The sequence below is a fragment of the Canis aureus genome, chromosome 36, assembly GCF_053574225.1.
Source record: "Canis aureus isolate CA01 chromosome 36, VMU_Caureus_v.1.0, whole genome shotgun sequence".
Lineage (NCBI taxonomy): Eukaryota > Metazoa > Chordata > Mammalia > Carnivora > Canidae > Canis > Canis aureus.
The window spans coordinates 7,799,475-7,816,988 of NC_135646.1; the positions used below are offsets into that span (position 1 = coordinate 7,799,475).

The 17,514-nt window shown below is 40.5% G+C and overlaps 1 protein-coding gene and 1 long non-coding RNA gene across 3 annotated transcripts in view; one reads left to right on the forward strand and one right to left on the reverse strand.

Annotated features, from left to right (window-relative positions):
- The window catches only part of XRCC5 (X-ray repair cross complementing 5), an 89,937-nt gene that overhangs the window by 52,325 nt on the left and 20,098 nt on the right, over nt 1-17,514 (reverse strand). For both annotated transcript variants that reach the window (XM_077885209.1, XM_077885210.1), the window contains exons 9-13: nt 16,893-17,005; nt 12,028-12,090; nt 6,693-6,830; nt 5,778-5,868; nt 3,148-3,281 (exon numbers count right to left, since the gene is read on the reverse strand). In XM_077885209.1, the coding sequence (XP_077741335.1) occupies nt 3,148-3,281; nt 5,778-5,868; nt 6,693-6,830; nt 12,028-12,090; nt 16,893-17,005 (539 nt within the window). The remainder of the gene's footprint in view (nt 1-3,147; nt 3,282-5,777; nt 5,869-6,692; nt 6,831-12,027; nt 12,091-16,892; nt 17,006-17,514) is intronic.
- The window catches only part of LOC144305979 (uncharacterized), a 39,151-nt gene that overhangs the window by 8,499 nt on the left and 13,138 nt on the right, over nt 1-17,514 (forward strand). Inside the window, exon 2 of the long non-coding RNA XR_013373011.1 lies at nt 12,895-12,958. This is a non-coding gene — a long non-coding RNA (uncharacterized LOC144305979). The remainder of the gene's footprint in view (nt 1-12,894; nt 12,959-17,514) is intronic.

Genomic DNA, 17,514 nt, shown 5'->3' on the forward strand with positions numbered 1-17,514 from the left:
AAGGAAGTCTTCCTGGACCCCAACATCCTCCTCAGCTTCCCGCCTCCTCCTCCATCAGGAGAGCTTTCTTCTCCAGCACTGTACTACTACTCCACTACTGGCCCCCACCCCCACTACTCCACTGCCCCTGGGCCCTCAAAGTCAGCAAAGACTTCATAACAGACCCCAAAGGTCCTCAGCTGTGCTCGCCCTCACTCACCAGAGTGTAGTGTCTGACTTGTGGTTTTGTCCTTCCAGACACACTTCACTCCCCGTGTTTCCCAAGGCACCAGCTTTTCCTAGTTCTTTCTACGTCTCTGATCTGGGGAGGCTGAGGGGGTGGGCGGGGCTGGAGGGGGTGGTGGTGGTAAAAGGAAAATTTCATTTTGTCTTTCAACAACCCTTCTTTTTCTCTCTATCCTTAATTATTCACTCATACGATAGTGTTCAGGACTCTGTTCTCCCTTCTTCTCATGAACATACTCTCCCCAGGTCATCTCGTACACTTCTACTTCTACCCAAATGAAGAGGACTCTCAAGTCCTGAATTCTCTCCTGGGGTCTGCATCCCTATTTCCAACTTCCCACTGGGTGTGTCTGTACTGGGATGACCGACAGACAGCTGCAATCTAACACCTGCAAAAACACATGAATTGCCTTTTCTCTCCGTTCATTCTGTATTCCTCATTGTTGCTTACAGGGACGCCATCCTTCCATGCACCCAAGCTAGGATCCCATTACCTCCAATTTCTCTTTCTCTTCAAATACATCCAGTCCTTTAGGTCCTCTCTCTTCTGCCTTTACATGTTCCCTCTCCGTTCTCCCTGTCACTGCTGTAATTCAGGACTTCACGGGGGCCACTGCAGCTTTCCTAAGTGGTCTCCTTGCCGTCCCCACGTCACCATCAGAGCTGGTTTCTACAAATCTGTCACCTGCCCACTGACAAAACCTTATAGTAACTTCCTGCTGCTGACAGGGTAACATCCAAGTGATTGGCTCCTCACAATTCACCTGAGACTTACCTTGCCTGCCACCTTTCCCATCATTTCCCCACACAGCCTATTGTGCGGCCAAGTGGACCTATATCTAGGGGCCCTCAAATCCAGCACCCTCCTCCAGGTTCCCATTTTTGCACATGCTACTTCTTCTGCCTGGCATGTTCCCGTCACATCCCCTTTCTTGTTTAGCGAAGCCTACCTTCAGTCACCCACTTGTGAGCTTTCTTCTACAGTGTTTTGTACCCTTCACTGTTGTACCTATCGGTTTCGCATCTCCACTCCTCTCGCTCCTCTGGGAGAGTCCTTTCAAGCAGTGGGCTTATTGTATCTTTAGCTCATAGCACAATGTTAGTACTCAATATTTGTTTAGGGAAAAAAAAGAGAGAGAGAATTCAATTTATAAATGCCATAGCAGTAATACTTGTATGTACAGATAAACCATATTAAAAACTCTCCCCCATAAAAGAAAGCAAAGTGGGTAAGATATAAAAATCAAAGTTGCCAGTGCCTGCAGCTTTGAAAGGTAACAAATACCTATGTCTGTGGCTTGTTATCTGTTCGTCTAAACATTTATTGAAGTCAGACAGAACCCAACCTAGATACATCTGCCAAATATGAGAAGTTTCCATTTTTCACCACAGTGACCAAGTATTTTTGCAAGTTTTCCACACCAACTGGTCTGTTCCTCCCTTTCCTACAAATGACAAAGAGCTTTAGGTCTTAAAGTCCACTTGTCAAAAACACCAAAGAAGTTTATACAAGTGGTGTACACTTGACTACACTTAGAATATTGAAGTATTCACTGAGTCAGCCCTTTACATGTTAAGCTTTATATTCTAATTTTAGAAGAAAAGATTTGTTTTCACTACTTAAGGGAACTGTAAGCATCAAAACACCAGGCAGTTTCAGTAGGAGATCCCTTGAACTATAACAGGCCCTGATATGGACTTGACTCAGTTAAGGATGCTTTGAGAAAGGGATGATCAGTGGTATCTCCTTCATCTCCCCCTGTACCCCCCTTCGCCCCTGCAAGAGGAGGACTTCCACTCCTCTGTGGTGAAGACCATGCCCGATAAAGCTGCTTGTGATGTTCGCCAGCTCTGTGGGATCCAGAAAGGCTCTGTCTTGCTGCCACCAACTTCATCTGGGCCTAGAATATTCCTTCAGCCCATCCCTCTCCTGTTTTAGCACAAGTCAGCTCTCATATCAGCCTTCCCAGTTTCCCTTAATCTAATCTCCACTTTTCCAATTCTTCTGGCCCAAGATTCAGAAATACCTATTTAATATTTTTCTGTATTTTAGTTACTCTTTAATAATTTCATACTATAACCTTTTCATCTAACTTTCATGCTACCTTTAGTTATGAAATTTTTGACAGATGTGGTACTGGAATATTCTCTAATTTTTTTTTAAGATTTTTTATTTATTTATTCATGAGAGACACACAGAGAGAGGCAGAGACACAGGCAGAGAGAGAGGCAGGCTCCATGCAGGGACCTGATACAGGATTCGATCCAGGACCCTGGGATTGTGCCCTGAGCCAAAGGCAGGCACTCAACCACTGAGCCACCCAGGCGTCCCAGTTCTTTTCTTTTTTAAGATTTATTCATTCATGAGAGACACACACACACACAGAGGAAGAAGCAGGCTCCATGCAGGGAGCCCGATGCGGGACTCAATCCTGGGTCTCCAGGATCAGGCCCTAGGCTGAAAGCAGTGCTAAACCGCTGAGCCCTCCAGGCTGCTCCAATCCTAGTTCTTCTCTATTGTTATTATACAGTTCACAAAAATTCTCCTACTATTTGGATATAAAAAACAAAGTCTCATTCATATAGAGGAGAATAGTCTAGAAAAGGCATAAAAGAATCATCTGCTTTTTTATTAAAAAACTAGTCCTAAAAAACAAAAACAAAAACAAAAAAACTAGACTTCCCCCAGAAAAATAATTTTTTATGTATCTTAACTTTACTTCTTTCTTTCTAACAGCTCAGAGTATTTTTTTTAGTAGTAAGAGGAAGGTATTATTCTTCCATTAAATAAAGCAACTGAAGACTTCAGAGGACAAAGATGCTTGTTTGGAACTGGCCAATTATGCTAACTTTTCACTCAGGTCTCTCTCATTAAAAAAAAAAAAAAAAAAAAAAAAGACTGATTCATCTTTCCTCTTTTACCTGAAATAATCTCTGAAATTGAGGATTTGGGATTTTGCTGGTTGGAAATAAGTCTTCAATGGTGTCGTCCTTTTCATCTTTCTTTATCAAGCTCATGGAGTCAATCAGAGCATCAACTGCACTCAGCTGAGCCTCTAAAACAAGGATAAACAGATTGCACAAAGGAAAAATGATTATCTCCTTCGGTCTCCACTAAAATAAGTGCTTTCCATTCAGATACTCATAGCATTACCAGCAGGTTGTACAGTCTGGGCTTGGCCAAAAAACAGTCTATAGTTATGCAAGTCATTTAATCTGAGTCTTCACGTTCTCTTTTGTAAAAAGAGCTATTTAGAATGTCTGCTCTTCTAGGTCCATTCAGTGAACTTTTGCAGTGTTACAGCACAAGCAAAAGAGTTTTATTCCAGAGGAAGCACCACAGCCATACAAAACCCAACTTCCATACGGAGACTCGAAATATTCAGTAAGCAATGAGTTAGTATATTCAAAAAATTAGTATTAGCTAAAGCTGAAAACCATGAAAAAGAAAAAGAAAATATCTTTGGTGATGAGGTGTAAGTTTTACAAGGATTTCCTATAACTTATCAAGGTAACTTAACAGGCAGACCGAGGAACCTAACAGGCAGATACCAGCAGAACAGAGGGAGTGGACTCATTCCCAAGTCTCCCCAAGTCGTAGGATGAGCTCTCTCCCCTCACAAACCTCACAGCCTGGGTGCACACCTGCGTATGTGTTCAAACTGTAAGAACCTTGTAAACAGAAACATGACATCTTCATTACCTCCCTCCTAATACCTTACAGAAATCAAGAGTTCCTCAGTAAAAATCTACCAATTCAATAAAAATGGCACAGTCCAAAACAACACGGATGAAAGGCAACACTTTTCCAAAAACACTTCTACCTCAACTATTATGTGTAACTTCCATTCTGCTGATTCATATAGCAGCTCAGCTGTTAAAAGCTCAAGTGCTGTTTTTGGATCATTCACAGCCATTAGGCAAAAGGTGGAAAAGAGTAAGCAATTCTTAAAAAACCCATTGTGCTTCTATTCTTTACCTTTTCAAATGTCTCTTTTACTACAAAATGAAAGAGCTTACAGACTTTTGTCATGATATGTTGCTATCCCATTTTTGGACTTTCCAGGGGAGGTTTCAGACACTGGGAGAGCCATCAGCATCTTAAACTGACTACTGCAGGGTCCACCCAGGACTGGGTAAGAGGTTGCACTTGTGTGTGAACATTCAGTGGTTTTCATTTGCTACGTCAGGCTAGTATCAGGCCAGATCACTCTGCAATTGCACATCTCTACATAAGTATCTACTGACATATGCCAAACAGTTTTAATGATCCACTTTCCAAAGGAATAAATGCAAATAAAAATAGGCTAACTCCCAGAAAATAAATCAAGAGGCTAAAAAGATACTTAACATTTTAGGTCCTGAGTGAATGATATATGTCCATGATAATTCCTCAAAAAAGTTTTTTTAAATGTCTATGCATTTAAAGTCTAAAATTATCAAGACGTAGAGAAATAATACTGTAACACAGTAGAGGCTTCTATACATTCAAGTCCATGCCTGACTCCACCAAGATGCAGACTGACTTGTTCCTTGAAGGTGAAGATATAAGCCCAGGGCCTATGTGATTCATGGCTTTTCTACAGCACACTCTTCCTAAAGGATTTAACCAAAAAAACCCAGAGTGAACCCCCTTCTGAGACTCACCTCACGACTTCCTAATCCTACAATGACACAAATTTAAACTTTCAAGCTTTTTGGTATGCATTCTCTACAATTGGCCCACTATATTTTATTGCAGGTGTCTTAAACCAAGAGCCCTGAGATGGGATCTGTTGTCGGTGCGAATCATCCCATGCAGCACCCTGGCATTTGTAGCCAGATACATGATAAAGGCCTTTTCTCATAATGCTCAGAGTAACTCTTAGAAATAAGGGACAAGGAGGCTTGGATGATTACTGTAAAGTACAAAGAAAGGGCAAAGAGAAAAGTTAATCGTCAGCACTTACTTTTCAGTTCCAAGTTAGTTACATCATATCTTATGTAGGACACTAAAGTCATAGCTTTGGGATCCCTGGGTGGCGCAGCGGTTTGGCGCCTGCCTTTGGCCCAGGGCGCGATCCTGGAGACCCGGGATCGAATCCCACATCAGGCTCCCGGTGCATGGAGCCTGCTTCTCCCTCTGCCTATGTCTCTGCCTCTCTCTCTTTCTCTCTCTGTGACTATCATAAAAAAAAAAAAAAAAAAAATTTAAAAAAAAAAAAAAAAAAAAAAGTCATAGCTTTGACCCTGCACGTCAATTCATTTCAGCCGAGGGCAAACTGGTTCACAACTAGACAATGTACATCCATTTCCAACAAGCTGTTCCCTAGATACAAGCTCTAAGTCAGATGGGGAGAAACCAGTGTTCGGAGAGTTCAGGGCAAACGTATCCCTACTATGAAAAAAGATGATGCACCACCTCCATCATCGCTGTGGATGAGCATGTTTGGAATCCAAGTAATTCCACCTTGTGAAGTCCCCTGGCCCCAATCAATGACTGCAGGCAGGTAACTTCCCAAGGACAGTCGGTGTTTAGAGCCAATTAATGGGCAAAAGGGAAATAAACTCACCCGTGGGAGTGCATTTCTTATTATTTTTGAAAGATGAAAACATGTATTGTCGCAAGTCTTCCATAAAAGGCAGCTGCACATATATTAAACACTAATGAGAAAGAAAAGAGGTAAAAGCAAAAACCAAATTAATGGAAAAAATATAAAGCTGGTCCCAAATGCCATGCAAGTGGCACAACAAAAGTATTTCAAAAATCAGACAAGTCAAGTCTGGGACTTGGTAAGTAAAGCATTTTGAGTTCTGTTATTTGCTGTACACAACTGTTGAACAGTACAAAGAATATTACACATAAGAGAAAAACTATCAAAGAATACTTGCAAAACGTGTGACCAATACAACAGATGGGAAGAGTCACAGTGCCTGGAAAGTTGATTGGGAAGTCAAGATATTTGCCTTCTCCTTTCTACTTCTACCACAGAAAGTTCTCTGAGAAACAGGAGATGGTCAAGAATCTAGGCCTGGATTTTCAATAGGAGAACCCTAAGTAAACTGAATTTTTCAAGGACCACAACAAAATCATACCCTCAACCTTTCTCCATAGTCTTCATTTGTGAAAACAGGCACACCCCATCCCCATTAAGTTCCGCGAAGTCAAGAAGGGTGAGAACAGAGAGGTCACTGGACTGGGCAAACAGAAGGCTACGGTTAACCTTCAGTGATTTGATTTAATAAGCTCCTTACACACATTTATAATTTATGCTCCTTCGCTGCGACTGAAAGTACAGTTCATAGACAAAAAGCATTAGCATTACCTGAGAACTTGTGAGAAGTGCACAACCTCAGGCAGTGCTCCAGATCTCCAGAATCTGATCCCCCAGTAATTCCCATGCCCATGACAAGTGGAGAAGCACTGTTAGGAGTAGAGGAACTGACATAAAAAAAAAAATTTAACACAAAAGACCTGTGGGATTTACCTCATAGACATCCTTGATAAAAGGAAAAGCCATGCCAACTTGAGGATGAGATCTTCTGTCATAAGCATATCGAACCACGGCCACCATGTCTAATTCATCCAAAGCATGAATCAGGGAGGAAAGTGCCACTGCTGCTGCCTAGTAAGAAAGCCACTGCATTAACACATAGTCAATGTGTGTCAACTTCCCCAACACAATTCAGTACAGATGACCCTTGAACATATGGGTATGAAATGTACGGGTCCACATGCACACAGGTTTTCACAGTACTGTAAATGTATTTTCTCACCCTTATAATTTTCCTAACCTTTTCTTTTTTCTAGCTTACTTTATTGTAAAAGAATATATAATACATGTAACATATAAAATATGTATTAAGTGACCGTTGTTATTGGTAAGACTACTGGTGAAGAGTAGGCTATTACTAATTTAACTTTTGGAGGAGTCAAAAGTTACACTATTTTTGACTGCATGGGGTGTCAGGCCCCCTAACTCTCTATCCTCTTCCATTGTTGAAAGGTCAACTGTACTTATAAGATTGCTTTCCACTTAGAAAAAGAAAGTCTGGGGATCCCTGGGTGGCTCAGCAGTTTAGTGCCTGCCTTTGGCCCAGGGCGTTGTCCTGGAGACCCGGGATGGAGTCCCACATCGGGCTCCCTGCACGGAGCCTGCTTCTCCCTCTGCCTGTGTCTCTGCCTCTCTCTCTCTCTGTCTCTCATGAATAAATAAAATCTTAAAAAAAAAAAAAAAAAAAAAGAAAATGAGTCTTTTTGCCTTTACATTGTTTCTACCATGCTTACAACCTGCATTATTAGCTGGTAAAACAGCATAACTTTATTAGCAATGCTATTTAAAATGAAATGTTTATTGGCAGTTACAGGCTATCAGTACAGCAAACTTCTGAGCTCTAGTGCTGTAACATTTTTATTTAGAGTTTGAGTTTTGAGTAAGCTTTGTGCTTATCAAAATTACTCTTGGACCTTCTTGTTGACAACTAGATCAAATATATAGACCCAAAGGGAAAAATATTGAGTACTTTCACTGTTTTCAAAGCCTCAGTTGGAGTTACAAGCATTGTAATTTGGAATTGATAATGTAATAGAAAACATTAACCTCTTTCTTTATGCTAGACATTAAAGAGGTTCTACTCTCTTTTCTTGGTTGTCATCAGAATGAAAATATTCAGAACAGTGGTCTGAAAATGCCATTTGGAGCTGGTTCACATTGATTTTTAAGTCTCTCCAATACATATTGACCACACATTGATTAATCTTTATGTTTTTTCATATTCTGGTCAGGTAAATTCAGATGTACATAATGGAATACCTTTTCTTGATTGAACTACACTATGGTATCTACATGATTATAAAGAAAAATAACTGGGCAGCCCGGGTGGCTCAGCGGTTTAGCGCCGCCTTCAGCCCAGGGTGAAGATCCTGGAGACCCAGAATCAAGTCCCACATCGGGCTCCCTGCATGGAGCCTGCTTCTTCCTCTGCCTGTGTCTGTGCCTCTCTCTCTCTCATGAATAAAATCTTAAAAAAAAAAAAAAAAAACTTAAAGAAAAATAGCCATATTCGGCCTAAAAAAAGATTATATCTACTTTATTCCCATTTCAGATTTTTTTTAAAGTGTCCCTCTATCCACTTCAAGGCCACATTGTACATTTCAGCATTTGATCACACTTACTATAACCTCTTCTGGATCCTCTCTCTTAACTGTTCAGTCTCCCTTCTCTCAATTCATACCTTCATCCTCCAAATAAACTCCAGTCTCAGCCTTTCTAAACAAAATTTTTCTTTGTCCCCTCTCTCCATAAATTACTATCTATATCTTTCCCTTCACCTCTAAATTTCATGAAAATTTAATTTTTCTTGGTGTTTTCATGGTTTAGAACACAATTATTCTTCAATCTAAGCCAGCTCTTGCCCTCACCTTCCTTACTGAAATTACTCTCCAAAGTCATCTATGACCTCTTAATTGCCAATCCTTGGTTCCCATTCTATTCGTTTGACCTTTCAGCAGCATCTGACCATCCTCCCTTCTCTTTACTTTCTCCCTTTTTGGCTTCAGAAACAATACTCTCTTCTCTGATTATTCATTCTGTGGGTCACTCCTCCCCTAACTCTCCTCTTCTTCCACTAATCTTGAAATTCTGTTCTTGGCCTTCCCCTCCTCCTTTTACTCTGACACTCTGCTTGTGAATTATTTTATCTAGTCCCATCAGCTGATGAATCAAAAATCTGTATATTCAGCTTTAAACTCTCCTAAGATCCAGACTAATACTGCCTACAAGCTGGTAGATACCTCACATGGTTATACTCCAGGTATCTCAAACTGTTCATGATGAAAACTAAAGTACTATCTGTCCCCCCATTCTCCTACAGTACTCCCTACTTCATGAATTCCACTTCCCAAACAAACGAGAAGCCCCAAAGTCTTCAGTAATGCCATTGGACTCATCCTTCACCTTCAAGTGTTCACCAACCTTTGCTAATTCTACCTCTATGCTATCTCTCTAATCTGTCTCTGCCACAAATGCCTCTCCAGTTCACAGAGCTGATCATGTCATTCCCTCCATAAGAATCTCTAATTGTTCAGGGGTGCCTGGGTGTCTCAGTCAGTTAAGCATCCAACTCTTGACTTCAGCTCAGGCCAAGATCTCAGGATGGTGAGACTGAGCCCCATGTTGGGATCTTGTTCAGCACGGAGTCTGTTTGTCCTCTTTTTCTTCCTCTCCTTCCCCCTGCTCAAGGGCATATATTTGCACTCGCTCTCTATCTTTCAAATAAATGATATTTAAAAGACTCTCCAATGGTTCCCCTATTCCAGCCTCAGTGAGCTGTTATTCCTGGACAAGTCTTGTACTTTCCCTCCTCTGCAGCTTTCTGCTCTTACATTTCCTCCTAGCTAGAATGCCCTCTCCACATCTCTGTCTCTTGAGCTTCTAACCTATTTTCAAGGCCCAGTAAATTGAGACCCTCTCCATTTTAGATCTGCTTTAGTCTTTCCCTCTTCATAAATCCCCATTGTCTGTACCTTTTCTTGGTAATATATAAAGATAGCCTTTATCAAAGTTAGCTACGTATATTTTCATTTCCTCCACTAAAAACCTATGACCTCAATATCTTGTCTTCAAAATCATCTATAGGTTTCCTGACAGATTCATTACCTTTTTAGTTCAATTCAAGGAATATTTACTTAGTTTCTAGTCTTTGCTACTATCTTAGGCCCCGTCAGAAAACAAAGATGAGTCCCGGATCTCACTGCACTAACACAGTCTTTACTAGCGGAAGTGAGATATGTACCAAATACAGAACATGTACAGTCTAACAAGTCCCATTAGAGAGACCAGAGAAACAGTGGGAGTCTGAGGATGAGATTACTTCCAATTTGTTTGGAAGTATCTATCTGGATGTCTTTGATAGAGCTAATTGGGATATGAAAGGAAGGAAGGATGAGGTCAAGGATGACTGTGACATTGTAAACACAATGCTACATGTGTGGAAAACTCAACTAAAGCTCCACTTCCTTCCCTTCCTCTTCTCCTCCACACAGTATAAATCACATACAAGTATAGATCCTCTATACGTAAAAATAATTATATACTAATAACAAGAGAAAACATAGTCTTAAAAGGAATTATTCACAGAATCATAGAATATTTGAGTTGAAAAACAACAGTATTCGTCTAACCACCCACATGATGACAAAATTCCCTCCCCAAAATCTGGCTGGTGCAAATGCAAATAAAGACTCTGCTGGGAAACATTCAGGAATGGAGATCTGACCATCTCACAAGAAATTAATCCACCTGGAGGCAGTAATCCTTGTTGACAAAAACAATTCCTCATTTTGAACAAAGCTACCACTTATTGGTAGGAAACCTCGTTTAATTTCTATTCCACATGAAAATCCCCTAATGTATGGAGGGGGCTTTCATGTCTGACATCCCTCCTATTTCCCTACTACCTCTGAAATTTTCTCCACACAACCTTTTATTGGAAATCATCATGTGACATAGTTTCCTTACTCCTCTGCTTATCTCAGAAGCTCCAATTATTAATATGATCCTTTGACGAGGACATCGGGAGTGATACCAAAGAGTAGCCCTTTGCCATTAGTAGATGAATTTTTTTTTTCCTTGAGTGACTTCAAAGTAACCCAATGATCTCTAGGGTCTGTTCGAGGTTGGATTGGAATCATGTATGCCATAAGACTGCCCTTAGCTAGCAAGTCTAAATAATTATATAGGCCATAACACGAAGCTGTTGACAATAGTCTTCACAACATGCTGGCAATCACATGAAGCGATCAGAATTTTCTGTGTGAAGGAACAGTAAACTGGAGTTAAAATTCAGTTAAACCGCCGTTAAGCTGTGCTGACAATATATACTACAGATGTCTAATTCCCAAGAGGATCTGACTCGAAAAATCCATGAAGTAGGATTCTCATGTAAACTAGGATTCACATAAGCCTACTGTGCTCTGACGAATCCATTCAGTACTGATTGGAAACCAAGTAATTCTAATTTAACTGTTCCAATAAAACAGTACCCCCATTCACTAGATTGGCAGCCAGATACCCCACAGAAGTGAGGAGAAAAGAGGACTTAGGGGACTAGATCACTTACACCATCGCCCTCCTGCACCCCAAACAATCTTTCTACATCCAGTTTACTAATTTCAAACGCAAATACTTCTGGAACTTGGATACCTGCTTAGGCAGTCTTAAGTAAAATGAGATTGAAATATTCGAGTTAAGATCAACACCTCCACATGCCAAGTTCCAACTTGGAGGCTGAATAGGAAACATTTACAGACAGCAAGTGTGACTATAGAGGCAATGGTTATAGGTTGCTAGCCAGGCAGAAACCAGCCCCAAAACAATCTCCTGGGGAGGTGGGGAAAGAGAGAAGGAAGGGGGCAAAGACGAATTTCTCAATGAGGGAAGTGGTCCAGTGAATCACTACAGCTCATTTCCAGGATGCTAAAGCCAGCGCTAAATGTTCAGTGCTTATGACAAATGAAAATGTCAACTTGACCTCAAGCCTCCTCAATATTAGACCATGAGATTCCCACACCTAAGTGCATATGTTCAAATGGTTTTGTTTTTAATACTTACCTCCAGTGGCAAGACTATGTCCTCAGGCCTTGTGATCATGCTATGACAAATTCATTTATCATTTCTCCATTTTCAGAGTTAAAGCTCAGTGAACTTTCCCACTGATGTTGCAAGAATTAACGTCATTTTAAACCATAAAAGCCCCAAACAACTCACTTAAAATCACAATTCAATTCTGTGGCACTACCTCAAAGGCCCACTGTCAACTCACCTCATCATCTTTAGCTGCAAAGACCTTTAGGACTTGATTTCCCATAAAATATCTCCTGTGGACCTACAAGAGTTAAGTGAAGAAAATAATCAGTTCTGATCCAAAATAAGCAAGCAACACATACAGCCATAATGCCACAGTTACTAAGAAATTCAATTCAAAATGCTCTTAGTATGAAAACATTCACAGGGACTAGAAAAACTTACTACTTGAGGTTCAATTCAATTAAACACAATATGTATCTGAATTCCAGGTATATGTCAAATATGCTGAGCACTGTAAACACAATAATAAACAGGATATAGTCTTGTCCTAAGGAGCCCAGACAAGTATAAAATTAACTTGGCTGCAGTATTACAGTCCAGCACTACAAAAGCACAAGAATGCAGCCCAGGACTACAAGAGCACACAAACAGGGCACCTAGCTGGGTCAGGAAGGGTCAGGGCAGGCTTCTGCAAATGGTGACATCTGGATCAAGACTTAAAGGAGGAGCAGGAACTAAGAGAAAAGTCCAGCACAAGTGTCCAGATACTAGTGTGAATTAAGTCTGGAATGACATAAAAACATAGTACCCTTGAGGAACTGCTTTGGGAGCAGGTGCAATGCTCTAGTATGAAGGGGGAGAGGTAAAAAATTAGATTAGCAAGATTAGCAAAGATCAAATCGTTCAGTCCCTTATAAGCAAAGGATAAATGGTTTAGACTTCAACCCAAGAGCAATGACAAGGCACTGATAAACTGCAAAGAGACCAAAGTGAAGAACTAATTAGAGGGGCAGGGGCTATACTGGAGGAGAGAAGAGTGAAACCAAAAATAAGTACTGCATGTCCTTCTGGCCCCCTTTGACTTCGATTTCTTCTCTGGCAGAGTATCAGAGGAGTCAAAGAAGCTCCACCAACAGCTTATTAGAAATGAAGACTGGCTGAGTGAAGTAAGTCAGTCGGTGAAGGACAAACATTATATGTTCTCATTCATTTGGGGAATATAAATAATAGTAAAAGGGAATATAAGGGAAGGGAGAAGAAATGTGTGGGAAATATCAGAAAGGGAGACAGAACGTAAAGACTGCTAACTCAGGGAAACGAACTAGGGGTGGTGGAAGGGGAGAAGGGCGGGGGGTGGGAGTGAATGGGTGACGGGCACTGGGGGTTATTCTGTATGTTAGTAAATTGAACACCAATAAAAAATAAATTAAAAAAAAAAAAAGAAATGAAGACTGAAGAGTTCCTAGTATCATAACTAACCACCTGCAGCGACTGACTAAGACCAACATCTCTCTGCTCCATGTAATTTTGACTGTGGAGCTTATCTGTAAGAAAATGCCACGTGCTGTACAGGGCAATGCTTGTCAAGTGTTCTCCTGTCATCCCACCTCTGAAGCCAAGAAACTGAGCACTTTCAGAGTAACAGTGGCTCCAGAAGACAGAGCCTCAAAGGTGTGAGGGTTTGGCTCACATACTTCAAATACCCTCCATCGCCACTGCCAGTCCCATTTGAAGCTATTACTTAAAGAAATACAGGAATAATCCTAGGGATCCCTGGGTGGCGCAGCGGTTTAGCGCCTGCCTTTGGCCTAGGGCGCGATCCTGGAGACCCGGGATCGAATCCCACATCGGGCTCCTGGTGCATGGAGCCTGCTTCTCCCTCTGCCTATGTCTCTGCCTCTCTCTCTCTCTCTGTGTGACTATCATAAATAAATAAAAATTAAAAAAGAAAAAGGAATAATCCTATATTAAAACTAAAAATGTTGCTACATTCATATAGATTGCCCTCCTATTATAATCTGTAATGGTTCTTGACTGATTTAGTTTTTTTTTTAAAGATTTTATTTATTTATTCATGAGAAGACAGAGACAGGCAGAGGGAGAGGCAGGCTCCATGCAGGGACCCTGATGTGGGACTTAATCCCAGGACTCCAGGATCATGCCCTGGGCTGAATGCAGGCACTCAACCACTGAGCCACACAGGCATCCCCCCCACCATACAAACTAAATTCTTACTCATTCTACAGTTACGTACCCAGAACACTGATAACTTGGAGAAAGACAAATTGAAAATTTAAAACAAGAGTAATTTCACAATTTCCTAATTAAAGAACAAAACAAAAACACCAAGACCAAAAAACCTATTTTATATAATAAAAATGCTCATATCAATTCAATCTAGAAATGTTAGTTTCCCTCACTTTGAGGGAAAATGGGAAAATATGTGATATCATTAAAGATAATTACTAGTCTATTAAAAGGTGTGGGTCTATACTTAGTCGCTACGGAAAATGCCTTGCTCTTAAAAAGATGAGTATGCATTTCTTAATACATGAAAGTAGGGATGAAAACTAAACCATTTCAAAAATCAGCTTGTCTATCTGGTGGGCAGATTATAAATGATTAATAGCATAGGCCTTAAAGTCAGAGAGACCTGGTTCAAAACCAGTCTCTAAGGACGCCTGGGTGGCTTAGTGGTTGAGTGGCTGCCTTCGGCTCAGGTCATGATCCTGGGGCCCTGGGATCAAGTCCCTGAGTTGGGCTCCCTGCAGGGAGCCTACTTCTCCCTCTGCCTGTGTCTCTGCCTCTCTGTGTGTCTCTCATGAATAAATAAAATCTCAAAAAACAAACAAACAAACAAAAAGCAGTCTTTACTACCTTCTCGCTGTGACCTTGGACCAATTACATATTCAACTTTTGATTGTGTAAGATACATGATCATGGCACCTATCTAGGAGGGTTGTATTAAAAATTAAATGGGGAGCAGCCCCGGTGGCCCAGCGGTTTAGCGCTGCCTTCCACCGGGGGTGTGATCCTGGAGACCTGGACTGAGTCCCATGTCGGGCTCCCTGCATGGAGCCTGCTTCTCCCTCTGCCTGTGTCTCTGCATCTCTCTCTCCCTCTGTGTCTGTCATAAATAAATAAATAAATAAATAAATAAATAAATAAAGAATTAATTAATTAATTAATTAAAATCTTAAAAAAATAAAATTAAATGGGAATTCACATTAAATGCCTAGTATATTGAATGGAATATTATAATCACTCAATAAGTGGTGGCTATCACAATTACTGTACCTGTCTGAGATTGTACTTGAGATATAGAGCTTAAAAACAACACAAGCTGATTTAGAGAACATATCATGACTTACAAGTTAGTTTTAATTTAAGAAGTCCTTTTAAAATGGAAAAATGTACTTTTATGTTCAGCTCACTCTTTTGCTTTGTCATTTAACTAAATAGGCCCCCCCACTACCACCCTGACACAGGTGACTTCAGTTACTTGGGTCATGAAGTTTGAATCAGCTGTTTTGGATAGATCTTTTCTAGCTAACTGGAATTAGGCAGACCCACTTCCCAACAGGTCAATTTTTACAAACAGGTCTGAATGAAGGTTCTACTTCACTGGAAGACTTAGAGGGACTGCCATTAACAACCTAAGTTTTAAGTCTGTAGAAGTCCCAAAGTGAATACTTTTATTTTTAAGAAATGCATTACTGGGGCAGCCCCGGTGGCACAGTGGTTTAGCGCCGCCTTCAGCCTGGGGCGTGATCCTGGAGACCCGGGATCGAGTCCCACGTCAGGCTCCCTGCGTAGAGCCCGCTTCTCCCTCTGCCTGTGTCTTTCTCTCTCTGTGCTTCTATAAAGAAATAAATAAAATTAAAAAAATAAAAGAAATGCATTACTTAGTAGAATTTGTCAGAGAATTGTTAGAAACTCTCAAGTGTCAAAAAGTATTTATTTTCACCATTAAAATCTTGGCAACTTTCAGTAAGTACTCCCAATTTTCAGCTTAAGAAGTTTAAAAACCTATCTAACAGTTTGGGCATATCAAAAAAAATAAATAAATAAAATAACAGTTTGGGCATATCATGGCAAACACCCCCCTCCCCCCGCCCCGCTGAATTATTCTAACACTGAAGCACATAGGGACTATATCCCAGAGCAACATGGATTAGTTCAAATCCAGCATATTGGGTAATATTTATTTTCATTACAATTCTTACTTGAATTTCTCTAGAACCAACAAACATTGCTTTATCCCTATAGAGTCTGAAAGGATAGGCTCTAAGATCTGCTTATTCATTTTCTCTGGTTGCCTACCTTAAGAAAATTTAATCTAAGACCTCCAGGAATCTTTAATAACCCTTTCTAGGATAGTATATGCTGTCCCACGGCCCTCAGTGAATCACTGCATTTCCTGCCACGTGTTCTGTGTATCTCTGTATCAGTGTCTAAAGAGCGTAGACTTAAGAACAGGTTTCAGATCCTAGACCTCTTTCTGAAAAAGGGTGACTGGCATAAACCACTGATATTTTAAGGGGCCTAGGGTCATTCAGAACACAAGTACAAGGGTGCCTGGGTGGTTCATTGGTTGAGTGTCTGCCTTCGGCTCAGGTCATAATCTTGGGATCCTGGGATTGAGCTCCCTGTTCAGTGGAGAGTCTGCTTCTCCCTCTTCCTCTGCTTGTGTTTTCTCTCTCCATGTGTCTCTCTCAAATGAAAAATTAAAAAATCTTAAAACCCAAGTAGACCTTCATTCCTTCAAAACACTTTATTATACCTAACAGTCTAGAGAAAGCAACACAATAGCAAAGAACCCAATGATGTTTCTTTCAGGCTACTGTGAGCAATGACCCACAGTCAAGCTTAGATGTGACTCTCAATGGCATATATTCTCATTCATGCTAAGACTTCTCAACTTTAATACATCTTGGTTTCTGTGTTCAAAAACTGAAGATAGTTATAATACTTATCCCCAGACAACATTCAAAAAAACCAGAAGTGAAATATACATTGTAAATAAAAGAACCAATCAAAATACCCTCTCAAATATTAAGAAAAAAGTTCATTTCTTTTGTGTACGAGTAAGTGCCATACCTGAGAAGATCTACAAAATCCCAAAACGGAGAAACACTTCCCCTCCAATTTATATTTCATGTGTTCTTCATCGACTTTAGAGAAAGGAACAATATCACTTCCATAGCGGAACCCTAGAGAACAAGAGAAGAGCATCTGTTAAGCATATGGGACCTCATTTTCGACAAGCTGAAATTAGCCCTACGCATATATTAAATACACGCACACTCCAGATCAAGCCTCCTTATACCGTTCGTGGGAATCAAATTACTGCCCCTTGTGATCAGTGGGGAAAAAGCAGGGGCAGATACACAAAACAACATATACAGTATACAGACAATTAAAATCTAATCACATTTTTTAAGTAGTATCTTCTGCAATCTAGTTACCTTAATGATTATCCAACCTAGAAGAAAGAATGTAGCGGATGTAATGTACTAGTTATCCTCCAAAGATAAACTATGGTTGACTAGAGTATAAGTATGATTTGTAAACATAACAAGAACACATTCATTCAGAAACCTGGAGACCTGCAGAGAAAAACGCCCAAAGGAAATTTTCAGAATAAAATGTTCTCCAAAATGCATGCTGGAGACAAACAAATGCCTAATGGGAGAAGCCAAAACTCTTCTATTTAGGAACA